The following is a 15,048-nucleotide window of genomic DNA, read 5'->3' on the forward strand; positions in this document are numbered from 1 at the left end:
TACATGGCATGCTTGGTTCATGTCCTGCAATTGGGGTGATTCAGGATCTAATCACTTTCTCACTTCTATTGAACGGTGCTAAGAGTTCCAACTAATTACACTATCTCGGAATATACCCAAGTGTGATTGCTGTTTTTGCATCTGCCTAAATAATGGGAACACGCAGGGAGAAAAACAGGGTTTGATATAAATAGATTAAAGGTTGCATATGTGAGCACCCTAAAATACTTTAAATTAAGAAAACTTCAGATATCAATATCTGTAGACAATGACATACTCTTTTCACTTTGTCCTTTGTGTTTGATCTTAAATCAAGCTCAAACTTAATTCAAACTCAAAATGTTTGATCTCAATTTAGCTCAAATCCATGGAATACCAGAGCAAGTACCGGCTAAACTGTGTGGTTGGACTGCATTTGCTTTGAATGAAAGCATGTCATAAATAAAGTAGTGGTAGATTTTAAATGCAGAGACCTGATAAATTAACATAAAACTAGGTAATACAAAAACATAAACTGCAATACCAGTCTATTCAAAAAGGAGGCGCTGCTCCTTCTAACCCTTTTATCTCTGTATTTCTCTCAATAATTTCATCTGATTTTACCCCTCCTCCTTTAGTCTACACCCTGTCATGGTGCCTCTTGCCTAGTTTGCCCTTCCTTCCCATCTGTGCCTCTGTGTGTGTGTGTGCGCGCGCACTCACGCTCGTCCCATTGAATGTATTAGATGAGAAACATATTTTGAGTCTTCAGGAAAGAAAGGAGGAATGAAGACTGCTCCTCATGAGAGCACAAGGAAACATTCCAAACTTTTCACAACTTTTATGTTTCTATAACATGCATGTGAGTTTGTGGAGCTTCTTTTGTATTCCTGAAAAAAATGACAGTTTGTTGAACTGCATGGCACTGCATGTCTATGTAATACTTATGTTATTTAAGTAAAGTATTTAGTCTTTTCACTGATTCTAACATTGTGGTTAAATGCTCAAGCATGCATGTGTGTACATCTGAGTGCGTATTTGTACTAATACATATGGTGTTAATGATCAGACATTCAGTTTCATGTGTTTGAGGCAGGCTTTAATTTTCATTTCCTTTTTCCATTTCTTGTGTCCACCAAATCACTTTACTTACTCTAGTAATTTACTTTGCCTTATTTTACTACTTTTGCTGATTTATAAAACATGCATTTCACTACATTTTCTTCTGTCATCTCCATCCTTTTTCTGTTATTCCTCTCATATTCATATGTTTTTGCTGGGATGGACTCCTGCCACAATAAGGAAGGCACACAAAGTGTCTGCATGCCTAAATTTGAGAATGCGGCTTTCAACCGTACTGTAATTGTTTCAAACGTGTGCGGCTCTCCTCCTGAAGACTACTGCATGCAAACGGGTTCCACACGCTCCTGTCGCCATTGTGATGCTTCAGACCTTGAGACAAACCACAATGCCACCTACCTGAACGACTTCCACAGTGACGAGGAACCTACCTGGTGGCAAAGCCAGTCCATGTTTTACGGAGTGCAGTATCCCAACTCTGTCAATCTAACACTACACTTAGGTAAGACTATTTGAAACTAAGAACATTTCTTCTCAGTGCAAACAAGAACTGATTTTTGGTTTGTTAATCATGTTAGTTAATTCCCAGTTAGCATTGTGCACATGACTTCATGATAGATTTGGAAGTAATAAATGGAGACTATTTATGGTATTCTATTAGGTTAGACTATTTTGGTGCACTATTATGCCAAGTAGACTCTGTTAAATGTTCCTACAGGCTTCTGTTCTCTGGTAGCCACACTGTCATTTTGGCTGAAAGTTTCATTTTGCAAGAGCAATAAAAGAGAAATATTTGCTAACCAAATGGTGAAATGAACCACTCCATAGTGTTATGAGAAGAGTGTTCACTCAACAATACCCCTTTTAATTTAGGCATCCCATTTCACCTACACTAAACAATCAATTTGAATTTGCTTGAATGCTGCTATTTCAGTTCAGTTCAGTGATGAGTAGGAACTATCATGCATTCTCTGATTACATATTAAAATACTACATTTGTTTTCAAGAACAAACAGAAAAGGGTTAGGGTTCAAGCATATGTATTTGTCCACACTTATTAATTCAAATATATTATATATATATATATATATATATATATATATATTATATATATATATATATATATATATATATATATATATATATATATATATATATATATAAAATGCCTCTATAATTGAATACTGCTAATTCAGTCACACAAGGTACAGATTTTTTTGAAGATTTACTGCTGTTGTTTCATGAGTCATTCAAGATTTATTAGTTTCCTGTGGTGATTTCCTCTCTTTATTGGATCCTGATTGTCCTACTTCATTTTGGGGGGTGGGGGTGGTGCCAACTGCCAACTAATCATTCTTTGTCTCCAAATACAATTTACATAACTGAAAATATATTAACAATTGAAATTAGCCCACATAAAGACTTTTATTAGTAGTATTTTTTTTTTCAAGAATCTCTTTAAAATGTTAATGCAAAACAGCTGTCTGTAAAAACCATCAGCCTGTGAAGTTTTATGCTTGTACATATTTGCATCATCATTGTAAGGTCCAAATGATTGCTTGAGTGCATGCTTGGTCACATACCTTATGTCATTTAACAAAAGGTCAACATTGTACAAGATCAAACTGGCTGAACTGTGAGGCTTGAAAAAGTGTTATTTTGTAATAATGTAATTGGTCTTAACCATTATTGCTTCCCTTTGAGCAAATATTCAACATGTCAAGTCATTTTAAACTGTTGTAGTGCCATGTCAAGTTTTTTATAGAACCTGCAAAGCTTAAAATCTCAAGCATTAACCATACCCCTTTTTATAGAGAGGTTATTGTGGTTGCCTTGCTTGGAAAAATGTCAGTGCCTTGCACCCTAAAAATGTATTCAGAATAAAATGTTAAAGACTGCATGTAGCATGTTATATTCAGGATTTCAAAATCGATTGCAATACAGGAAAGCTGGAGTCAATAGAGAGTCTTTTGAATCACGGTCAGTGACTTATTCCAGACAAATTTCCTTAAAATAGATAGATAGATAGATAGATAGATAGATAGATAGATAGATGGATGGATGGATGGATGCTATACTTGGAGTTATTCGTACAGAGCCATGGCAAAGACAGAGCAAAAGTAAGAATATGCAGGAACTAAGGAAGGTTCTAGTAAATTAACCCTGGGCCTCAGAAGCTAGTATCACTCCCTTTAGCAGAAATAACTTCTTGTAGGCATTTTGCATAATAGTCCATCAGTCTCTGACATCGGCTTGCTAGAATTTTTTACCACTCTTCCATGCAATATTCCTTCAGTTGCAAGATGTTTGAGTGTTTTTTTTTTCTTTTTGCATGTACTGCCCATTTCAAATCCCCCTACAACATTTCAATGGCATACAAATCTGGGCTTTGACTAGGCTGTTCCATAACCCTCCATTTAGTCTTTTTGAGCCATTCCTGGTTGGATTTGCTAGTGTGCTTAGGATCATAATCCTGTTGAAAGGTCCACTTTCGGTTTAACTTCAACTTTCGGACAGATGACCTCACAATTATATTTAATCACTCTTTGATACGATGCAGAATTCATAGTTGAATCAATGTCCAGTCCAGGATCAGCAAAGCAACCCCAAACCATAACATTTCCACCACTGTGGCTCATGAAAAGCTCCTGAAAAGCTGTCTTTGGTCAGAGCCAAATATGTCTGCTGTTACTGTGGCCAAACAATTCTATCTTTGATTCGTATGTCCAGAGCACATTATGCCAAATGTCCTGGTCTTTGCCTATATGTTCACTGTCTTGCTCTAATGTTCTTTTCAGACAGCAAAGGCTTTTTCCTGGCATGCACTCATATTGTAGAAGCATGCACTTTGAGGCCAACAGTTGGAAGACTTACTTGACAGATCCTGCGGTGAAATTTTGAGGTGCTTGGGCTGAATTTGCTGGGGGAGCCAGTCCTAGACAAATTGGCAGTCGTTTGAAATCTGCGCCACTTGTAAATGATTTTCTTCACAGTGGAATGATGTATTTGAAATAATTTGGAGATCATTTTAAATCTCTTGTCAGATTCATAGACATCCACATGAATGCCTATGCAATCTGTAGGCCTTATAGAACTCTTTAGACATGATGACACCACACACCTCAATAGCAGGGAACACCAGACACTAGATGTGAGAGGTTTAAATAAGACAGGTTCCACCTGCGCTCCCTAAACACCTGATTCTAATTTTATGGATTTGGTGTGATAAATGTAGGGGTGCACATACTTTTTACATGTGACCGATCTGTTTTTTTGTTAATTTAAATTGTGACAAATATTACAAAATGTCAATTTGTTGTCATTTGATAGAGCATATCAACTTTATTAATAGGCACTGTTTCAAAGAGGACCAAATGTTTATTGATCAAATATGTCAAAAAAGCCAACAATTTCCATGTGGTGTACTTATTTTTTCACATGACTGCATCTGTTTGAAATTTCCCACCCATATTTTTCTTTCATTCCAGACATTCAAGTGAAACTTCTGATTATACTAACCAATACACATGTACTAAATTGGCTAGAATTCTGTCTCATTAATTTAGGTAACACATAACGGCTTGGAGTCAACATCAAGCGGCAAGCATTGTTCAAGGACAAACTATACAGAAGTGGAATTCTGATAGTTAAAGGTGTGATATACTGATGCTCTGGAAAAGGTTATGAAGATGAGACCCCAGAGGGTTAAATGTCAACTGTAAATGTTAACGTCAAACCTGAATAGTATAATATTGTCTTTAAAAGCAGAAATATCATGTGCCAGTGGGCCACTATTGATTTGAGCTGTACTAAATGAACCAACATCCCTGGTGCCAAGACCTGAATATCTGAAAAGGAAATCATGAGAGAAAGTCTACTATGACTGTCTCTTTCATCTTAGGTTCTACTTTTTCCTTTTGATCACCGGATGGCTTTTAGTCAGGGGTCTGTGTTCAGCTCTCTCTTACCTCCAAACCAAACAAATTACTTCCTGGACTCAGACATGCATCAGCACACATGTGCATATGTGAGGGATGGTAAACAAAACACTACAAGGAAGAAGACAAACACAAAAAGCAGCAGAGGTCTCATTGCATAGATTTCAGGTCAGGTCTTTCCCACACACAGACACATACAAACACACACACACACACACACACACACACACACACACACACACACACACACTCACAAAGAATACCTCACCCATCTGGTTTTCATTGTAGTTTTCCCGCAACGATCTTCTAGAAACCAATATGAGAGACAGATGCCATGCGGTGCTTTTGAAATTTTCAGACAAAGAAGCAGCACATTATGCAATGCTGACATGGTGTCAAGCCCCCACAGGCATTGTCCCATGGACATTTGTTCAGTGGAGACAGCAAAAACTCAAAAATTGTCAGAGAATCTCACAAACTCTCCAACACTGTAGCTTCAGGCTAGTGATTTGTATATAGAGGTGCCACCCAAAGCATTTAAGAATTTTGATTACAATTCACCAAATGGCTGTGAAAGATGACTTTATATAGGTGAACCTTGACCTGTGAATTTGCAAACTTCAGTCTTGTGAGCCAATAATAATAATAATAATTGTAGTCTGTAGTCTCTCTTGCTAGGTAGAAAATGGAGGTGCTGCTAGTTATTATGGATGAATAAGCTACAGTGGTGCTTGAAATAATTAGAATATAGAATTAAAATTTTCTGTATATCTGCATAAATATGACTTAAACATCATTGTATTTTCACACAATTCCTACAATTAGACAAAGATAAACAAATTAGACACAAATATTATACTTGGTTATTTATTTATTGAGGGAAATTATCCAAAATTACATTTCTGTGAGAGGCAAAAGTATTTGAACATTTGCTTTCAGAATCTGGTGTGACCCAGTTGTGCAGCAATAACTGCAACTAAACGTTGCTGGTAAATGTTGATCAGTCTTGAACATAGGCTTGGAGGAATTTTTGCCCATTCCTCAGTACAGAACAACTTCAACTCTCAGATGGTGGTGGGTTTTCTCACATGAACTGCTTGCTTTGGTTCCTTCCACAATATTTCTACTGGATTAAGGTCAGGACTTTGACTCGGCCATTCCAAAACATTAACTTTATTCTTCTTTAACCATTCTTTGGTAGAATGACTTGTGTGCTTAAGGTCGTTGTCTTGCCACATTCTCTTGAGATTCAGTTCACAGACAGATGTCCTGACATTTTCCTTTCATTGTTCCATAACTGATGACAAATAATCCTTGCCCAGATGCAGCAAAATAGGCCCGAACAATGGTACTACCACCAGCATGTTTCAGAGATGGGATATGGTTCTTATGCTGGAATGCAATGTTTCCCCAAACATAACACTTCTCATTTAAACCAAAAAGTTCTGTCCACAAAACAGTTTTCCAATTACCTTCTGGCTTTTCCATGTGATCGTTAGCAAACTGCAGATTGGCAGTAATGTTCTTTCTGGAGACCAGTGGCCTTCTCTTTGCAACCCTGCCATTTCAGCATGTAGTCTTATAATGTCCTTCATAGTTATTTTTTTGTATATTAAGTAACTTTATAATGCAAGCATATACACTTGATTGGTCTCATAAATTCAAATACTTCTGTTATCAGTTCAACCACTAAATGCTTTACCATCACTTTATCATTGTTTTCTCTCTCTCTGATATTCTTGATTTCTTGGCACCTCTGTGGCTATATATCTTTGAAATAGTTATAAGACTTCATGAAAAGTACTTGTTTAAAGCATTTCTATCTCTGTAGAGATATTCCAGCTTCATATAGAGCTCAGACATATTTTATGTCATATTTTATGTCATGGTGAGAAAAATTATTTGGCAACCCAAGATGCCCATAACCGGCAGATGGGAATGAGTTGTAGATGGTTATGTATTCCCTTCTGCTAGATATAAAATAAACAATATTAAATTCCAGCAGGTGCCACTCAGAAATACTTAGTCTGGTGCAAAGTAATTAACACAGACACTCACATATAGTAGCTGAGCTCTTCAAGTTCAATGCGCATACAGGATGGTTTAGTCGACTGAATCATAAACAAGGATTACACATTCTGCCGCAATAACTATTGGTGTGTAGACTACAAGGGATAAGTGTAAGGGATAAGGGATATGTTGTAATCATAACACGAGAACATAGCTCTCACTAATAGGCCTCATTTATCAAGCTGTATATTTATTTGTAAATTATTATTAAATTATTATTAAAGTATTTACACACTAAATTTGTTCATGCAAATTTTGTTAATTCGGAAAACATTCATATTCATTGAGAGCTCCTTTGTTTGAGAAAATTTCTACATTTTATATTTTATACATTAAAATTGAAATTTACATTTATAAGAAGACTTACATGATTGATCGGCTTCAAATCATATAATTGGCGATGAGTTCAATTTGACTGCAATGTTAGACACAGATTATGCTGTCATGTTTAAATATTAATTTATTTCAATTGCACATGAATTTTGTGAAAAATTTCTGAAACCCAGTAATTTTATAGTAAAGGTATAAATTAAATAAATATTACATTTGTGGGAAAAATAATTATGGCTCAATGGCACAGCATCTTTAGAAGATGCTGTGCAACACTTTAGAGCTAGTGACCGATAAGTGAGTGATCTGGTATGTCTCAATGTTCAAGGTGCTGTAAACTCCCTGTACGAGCTGCATGCACCTGAATACATCAGGTTTCCTTACAACACGCGTTCCTGCTCCTCTAACATGACTGAAGTCAATGAGACTGAAGAGCATGTTAGCATGAGAGGCTTCTGACCAATAGTCACAAAAAATTCAAAATTCAAAAATACTCTGCTCTCATGGATATCAAACAATTGCAAACACAACACAGGTTTATATATATATATATATATATATATATATATATATATATATATATATATATATATATATATATATATATATATAAATAAATAAAAACGTTCTTAAATATTGGTGTGCAACAATTATTGGCACCCATATGAATTCATATGAGAAACATATATTTGAAGTATATTCCCATTGATATTTTACAGTTTTTGTACACCTGGGTGACTAGAAAGAGGAAATTGTTCAGCCATGACTTTCTGTTTCACAGGGGTATAAATATGAGGTAACACAGAGACCAAATTCCCTTAGTCATTCATCACAGTGGTTAAGACCAAGGAATATAGCTATGATGTGCAGCAAATGATTGTTGAGCTTCACAAAATGGAAAGTGGATCTAAGAAAACAGCACAAGCATTGAAAATGCCCATTTCCACCATCAGGGCAATAATTAAGAAGTTCCTGTCAACTGGAAATGTTATGAATCAACCTGGAATTGGATGTCTATCTTCATTGTCTCAATATACTTGGAAGAGGATGGTTTGAGTGGCCAAAAAATCTCCAAGGATCACAGCTGGAGAATTGCAGAAGTTAGTTGTGTCTTGGGGTCAGAAAGTCTCCAAAACTACAATCAGAAATCACCTACAAGTTGTTTGGAAGAGTTTCAAGAAAAAAGCCTCTACTCTCAAAAACAAACGCAAGTATCTTTAGTTTGCCAGACACTACTGGAACTTCAAATGGGATCAGGTTCTATGATCAGATGAAACCAAAAATAAGTGTATTTGTTATATAAGTGGTCTTTATTGACAATAAACATGGTGGTTTTGGTATGCATACAGAAGTAGCCATATGGAAAATTACCTTATGTCCACAGTTAAATATGGTGGTGGCTCTTTAATGTTTTGGGGCTGTTTTTCTGCAAGAGGACCTGGACATTTTGCTAGGATACATTGCATCATGGACTCCATCAAATTTCAACAGATATTAAATGAAGACTGCCTCTGCAGGAAAGCGTAAAATGGGCCATGGTTGGATATTCCAGCAGGACAATGATCCAAAACCTATATCAAAATCAACACAAAAATGGTTTACTGACCACAAAATTAAGGTCCTGCCATGGCGATCCTAGTCCTCTGATTGGAAACCCTAAGAAAACCTATGAGGTGAACTGAAGAGGAGAGTCCACCTTGAAATTTGAAAGATCTGGAGCGATTCTGTATGGAGGAATAGTCTCAGATCCCTTGCCATGTATTCTCCAAACTCATCAGGCATTATAGGAGAAGACTCAGCGCTGTTATCTTGGCAAAGGGAGGTACCACAAACTATTGACTAAAAGGGTGCCAATAATTGATGTGTATATTTCACAAAGATATCTTTTTTATGTATATAAACCTGTGTTGTGTTTGCAATTGTTTGATATCCATGAGAGCAGAGTATTTTGGCAAATTCTTTTAACAAAATCTCAAAAGGTTAAGCATAAGACATTTTTTCACAGACATCTTTGCTCATCTTTACCAAGGGTGCCAATATTAGTGTACGGCATTGTAAATGAACTGTGCAAATGACATTTAGCATTTATCAACTTATGCACAAGAGTAAAAAATAAATCAACATTGCCGAAAATTTTATAAATCTGCCAGAAAATGTTCTTCCGTTTCAAAGGTAACTCAGCGTTGCGTGATCTTCATGCTGGGGGAAGCGTCCTTGCGTGTGGCCAGTATCTGAAGTCTGGTGAAATCATGCCTATTTTTAGGCTTGCTGTGGTCAGGTGACATGGTATAATGCACGTTGTGTGACTATAAAACAGTGTCTGTAAACCACATCCTCAGCTCTGCTGTCTTCAGCGCAGCTGCATGTCATTTGTCTGCATGAACATGCCTAAAACTCTTCACTGCTCTCTATTTTCAAAAGTATACATATATTTCTTTTCTCTTCTGTTGCTGTCCTTTGCAAACAGAATGAGCTTTAGACAGTTCAGAAAGTGGGTTAATCCCTGCTCTCATGTTAATATAGAGGGGGAGAGACATTTTTTTTTTTGAAGAGTATAGGAGTGAGAGAAAAAAGTGCGCTGCGGCATGACTTCACTTTCTGCCCACTTGCTTCTCAGCCAAAGCAAGATGGGTTTCATAACCTGAGGACTCTGGGTCAGCCGCTGTCAATGCAGCCAAATGGCTCAGATCCTGGGGGTCCCGTAATGGATCTGAAAGGGGAAACAGACATGAGCGCTTCTCGATCTCTTGCTTTTCCAGATTTGGCTCTCCTATACCCACCCTCTCTGACACTATATAATATACATATATATTTTATACATATAATATACATATATATTTTTAAAAAAGAGGCACAATGAAGCAGCTTAACTCTCGGCTCTCTCACGTCTTAGCCGAAGGACAATGGGCTCCAGTATGGAAAGTCAACCCACCGTCTCTGACTCTGAGGAGCCGGGAGGGGAGTGCCAGTGAGAAGGAGAGCACTCCCTCACACCACAGAAAACAGCCCCATAAAGAAAAAAGTGCACCATAGAATGTCACACTTCTGGCCATGTTTATAACCCCCCAATTTCAGATTATATTGCCATTGTGGGGTATAGACGGTACAGCTATTTTTCTATACCAAAAGTGGAGGAAGTGCTTTTGAGCCACTTCTCTCCATCGACCGCAGCAAAATGGGGCGGGGGGGTAATGGGGGGTCTGGCTTTGCCCACCAGGCCGTGTAAGACCACCTCTGCGTTGGTTGGCAAAGCCTATGTGTCAGCGGGTCTTGCTTGTGCATACAGTAGCAGTGTTGTAGACCTGCTGAATTGTGAGGGAGGCACAGAAGACAAGTGTGGTGGCCTGCCTCCCCCACAGAAGGCCTGGAGGACCGGGCAGCCACAGTCACAGGCTGCTAGTAGGCCTGATTTAAAAATAATAATAAGTGCCGAAAAAGCAAAAAGAACCGGTCCTGAAGACCCGCAGAGGGAGGTATCAGGGGACGAGAGGTTGATATGGCAGTTAGCCTCCAGTATTGCTGTAGCACTCCTCTAATCAATGTTGACCCATGTTTTCAGTTTTCTCTGGTCAGCAAGAAATCTGATGCTTTCCCTCCAACAAAATGTGGAAAGTTAACCTCACTAAAGACCATCTGGCAGTGTGGTGCCTACTGCCAAATGTGTCTCCATGGGTTCTGTCCTTCATAGAAAGGGGTTCCGGGTACAGTTCATAGCTCGACCCCCCTGTTTCAGAGGCATGCTCACCACACTAGTCAGCACAATGCAGAGCCCAACGTTAGCGCAGTAAGTAGATCTCTCTTGGACAAAGGGGCCATAGAACATGTACCTCTTTCTCTGAGGGAGGGAGGTTAACAGCCATTATTTCCTGGTCCACAGGAAAGACGGCCCGTCATCTGACCTGTACTCTTCGGACATACAGGTTCAGGATGTAGATGCTCAAACTTATCGTTCCAGTTGGAAGATATCGTAGATCTAAAAAAAGTGGCATATTCCATTGCCCAGTCACAGGAAGTTCCTTAGGTTCACGTTTGGAGGCAATGTGTTTCAATTTTGGTTCTTCCTTCATCTAGCTTTATCCCCTTGCAGTTTCATGACATGCATGGATGCTGTGCTGGCTCCTTTTGACTCCAGGGCATCCTTGTGCTAAACTACCTAGACCATTGGTTAATTCTAGCATGGTCCAGGAAGTTAGCAATTTAACATTCACATATTGTTCTCACCCACGTGAGGAACTTGGGGCTCAGGTTGAAACTCAGGGAAAGTTGCTTTCAACAGCAACTTTTTTAGGGATTATATGGGATTCGAATAAGATGAGTGCTTGTCTATCCCCAACATGAATAGGGCAATCCAATCAACATTGAGCAAGATAAAGTTAGGTCTTGGCATCCCCTCCAGTCTCTACGGAGACTGTTGGGGCTTATGACAGCAGCAGCCCATGTCATACCATTGGGCCCATTGCACATGAGACCGTTCAGTGGTGGAAGTTCAAAGTCAGGGGTTTCATCCTCAGATGAAACCCCTGAGAGTAATCAATGTCACGCGGCGATTCCTACGTGCTCTGAGAGCTTGGTAATATCCGATGCGCCCCTCACGGGGGTCTCTGTAGCGGCCCTCATCTAGTGTGGCATATAAATCACCTAGAGGTGTGGGCCATACTCCTAGCGCTGAAATTTTTCTCCTCAATTGAGAGGTCACCATATGTTAAACAATACAGCGGTTGTCTCATACATCACCAGTGAGGATTGTGTTCATGCCCCGGTCAACTAATTCTTCTCTGGTGGGGGAGGGGAGTTTTGTTAGTGAGTGTAATGTACATTCCGGGCAACCGGGCAAACGCAACATTCCGGGACAGACATCCTGTTGAGGCAGGGGCTCAGGTATTGGAGGCCCCATCCACAAGTGGGTGAGTCTATATCACAGAAGTTCAGCCAAGTGGAAGTTGAAATGTTCACCTCTGAGGAGACAAAACACTGCCTGCTATGGTCTGCCCTCACTCCTCCCTCACCAAAAAAATGGGTCAGGGTTGGACAGCATGGTACACACGTGGCCGAGGTCATGTCTGTACACGTTTTCCCTAAATGCTCTGCTCCCACAGGCTCTAGCACGAGTTAGCCAAGATCATGCTACGTCTGCTGCTAGTAGCACAGAATTGGCCTGCTCGAATTTGGCTCTCTGAGATAATTTCTCTGCTGGGAGATTCCCGTTCACAGGGATATATTGTTTCAAGCCAGAAGGTTGATTTATCAATTTATAACCCTTGGCTGGAACTATTAAAATGAATGCAAAATTATTATTAAATTATATATTATATTAACTCTGCAATATTCAGAGAAGCATGCAATTTTTCTAAATTACAGTAGATTTTCCGTAGATTTGGGCCAAGATGCGTCATGTGACGTCATCACACATGCATTCAACCAAAGCCCTTTTTTGATTCACATGTGTCAAACATGAGTCATATCTGTGAAAGACCATGGAAAACAATTTCATGCGATTGCAATTTCACCAATTCAAGTATTTTTCCACACAAAAAAAATAAAAATAATAAAAACACAAAAATCTCAGCAAAATCCCGTATGGACTGAAACAATATATGAATTTAGTACTTTCTGAATTTCACCTTTTACAATAAATTAATTTTATCAGGGAGTATCTCTTCTTTATATTGGAAAGGGCACCTTTCTTACATTCACTTGTCTTTCTCTCAAACAGTCCCACAGAATTTTTTTTTTTTAGCCTTCTGCTCTTCTCGTTTTCTGTCTCACTGTTGCCAGCTTCCTGCTTTACACACTTATTTTAAAGTCAAGCATTTCTACTTGTAACTAATTTACCTCCCGACAGGAGCTGGACTGGATCTGACAGAACTACGAGAGCCTGTGTTTTTTAAATATTCTTTAAAAATTCAAAATAAATTATTACAATGACCGAAATGCCTTATAAGAGTTTGAGATTTAAGAACTTTCAGTACGTTTCACTGTAGAAAACAACAACAACAACAACAACAACAACAACAACAAAAAATAGCAAAAGGGATAAATCCTATTAAAAGCAAAAGAATACATTTTTCCAAGACTTTTTTTTCTGTCATGGCTTCCTCTCCTCCTTGCTGAATCTCCAAAAAAGACCAAAGAACTGCAGTCTCAGATGACCTCCAGGCCAGCACTCATGTTTTAGCCTATTTGCATCCACTCATCTGTGTCTTACGTGGCCAAAGAGATAACTGTATACATTCTTGATTTACAAATAGATACATTGCCTCCTTGAGTGACTTGAATTTAAGCAACCTTACAAATATTTCAATTCTGTTAGTGCTGTTGCGTTGTCTCTTAATGCTGTCCTCAGTTTCTCTTTTAAATTGTTAATGTTGTGTTCCCGGTACTGCCTACACACACACACACACACACACACACACACACACACACACACACACACACACACACACACACACACACACACACACACACACTTAAAGGCAGCTGCATTCATTATTTATAATTTTTTCATGAACTGTTTACTCTGAATACCAAACATTATAACCATTTCATTCTATTATTCTATCCAAAAAAACAACAACAAAAAAAAAAACACTAAACTTTCATTTCTGTCATCTATCATTTTAGCCAATGTGTGCTCATTGTTTTTATTTACTTTTAGTTAGTACTCTGTGTTCTGGGGGGGGGGTGATTTTACACCTGCAACTGTATTTCACATATACCTTCTCAACCACTGCTGATGACATGTCCAGATATGTCAGTGATAAATACAGTGGGGGAAATAAGTATTGAACGTGTCAACATTTTTTTCAGTAAATATATTTCCAATGAGGCTATTCACATGAAATATTCACCAGATTTTGACATTAACTCAAGAAATCCACACATATCCACACACGCTAACTGAAATGCATTTAATACTTTTAGATGCCTTTGTTTGTAATGACAGCTTCAAGACACTTCCTGTATGAAGAAATTAATCGGCTGCACTATTCAGGTGTGATTTTTTCCCATTCTTCTAAACATATTGTCTTTAAATCTTGTTCAATTGGATTCAAGTCAGGTGACTTGACTCAGGTGAGTGGGCCATTCTAGCACCTTGATTTTTTTTTTCTTCTCTGAAACCAATTGAGAGTTTCCTTTGCTGTATGCTTTGGATCGTTGTCCTGCAGTAAGGTCCACCCACATCTCATCTTCATCATCCTGATGGATGGCAGCAGACTATTCTCAAGTATCTGCAGTAAAAGGCTCCATTCATCATTCCTTCAGTTATGTGAAGTCTGCCAGTACCATACGATGAAAAACCGCCCACATCATGATGCTTTCACCTCCAAACTTCACAGTTGTTATAGTGTTTTTAGGGTGATGTGCAGTGCCATTTCTTCTCCAAACATTGTGTGTAGTATGACAGCCAAAACGTTAAATTTTGCTCTCATCTGACCAGACTATACTCTCCCAGTATTTCATAGGCTTGTCCAAATGAGTTGTAGCAAACTTAAAACGCGCTTCGACATGCCTTTTCTTTAGTAACGGAGTCTTGCGGGGTGAGCGTGCATAGAGGCCATGGTGGTGGAGTGCATTTTCTCTGTTATGATGGTACCTGCTTCCTCCAAGTGTTTCTGGAGCACTTTTTGAGTGGTCCTTAGCTCTTGGGCTA

General features: G+C 38.5%; 1 protein-coding gene across 2 annotated transcripts in view; it reads left to right on the plus strand.

Moving 5' to 3' along the window:
- The first annotated feature begins 687 nt into the window (after nucleotides 1-687).
- lamc3 (laminin, gamma 3) overlaps nucleotides 688-15,048 on the plus strand; it is a 169,843-nt gene continuing 155,482 nt past the window's right edge. The window contains exon 1 of one of the 2 annotated variants that reach the window (XM_017460411.2): nucleotides 688-1,561. In XM_017460411.2, the coding sequence (XP_017315900.1) occupies nucleotides 1,183-1,561 (379 nt within the window). In that variant the 5' untranslated portion in view covers nucleotides 688-1,182. The remainder of the gene's footprint in view (nucleotides 1,562-15,048) is intronic. The other variant, XM_017460410.2, reaches the window with a different exon arrangement.

This window comes from Ictalurus punctatus, chromosome 28 (genome assembly GCF_001660625.3).
Source record: "Ictalurus punctatus breed USDA103 chromosome 28, Coco_2.0, whole genome shotgun sequence".
NCBI lineage: Eukaryota > Metazoa > Chordata > Actinopteri > Siluriformes > Ictaluridae > Ictalurus > Ictalurus punctatus.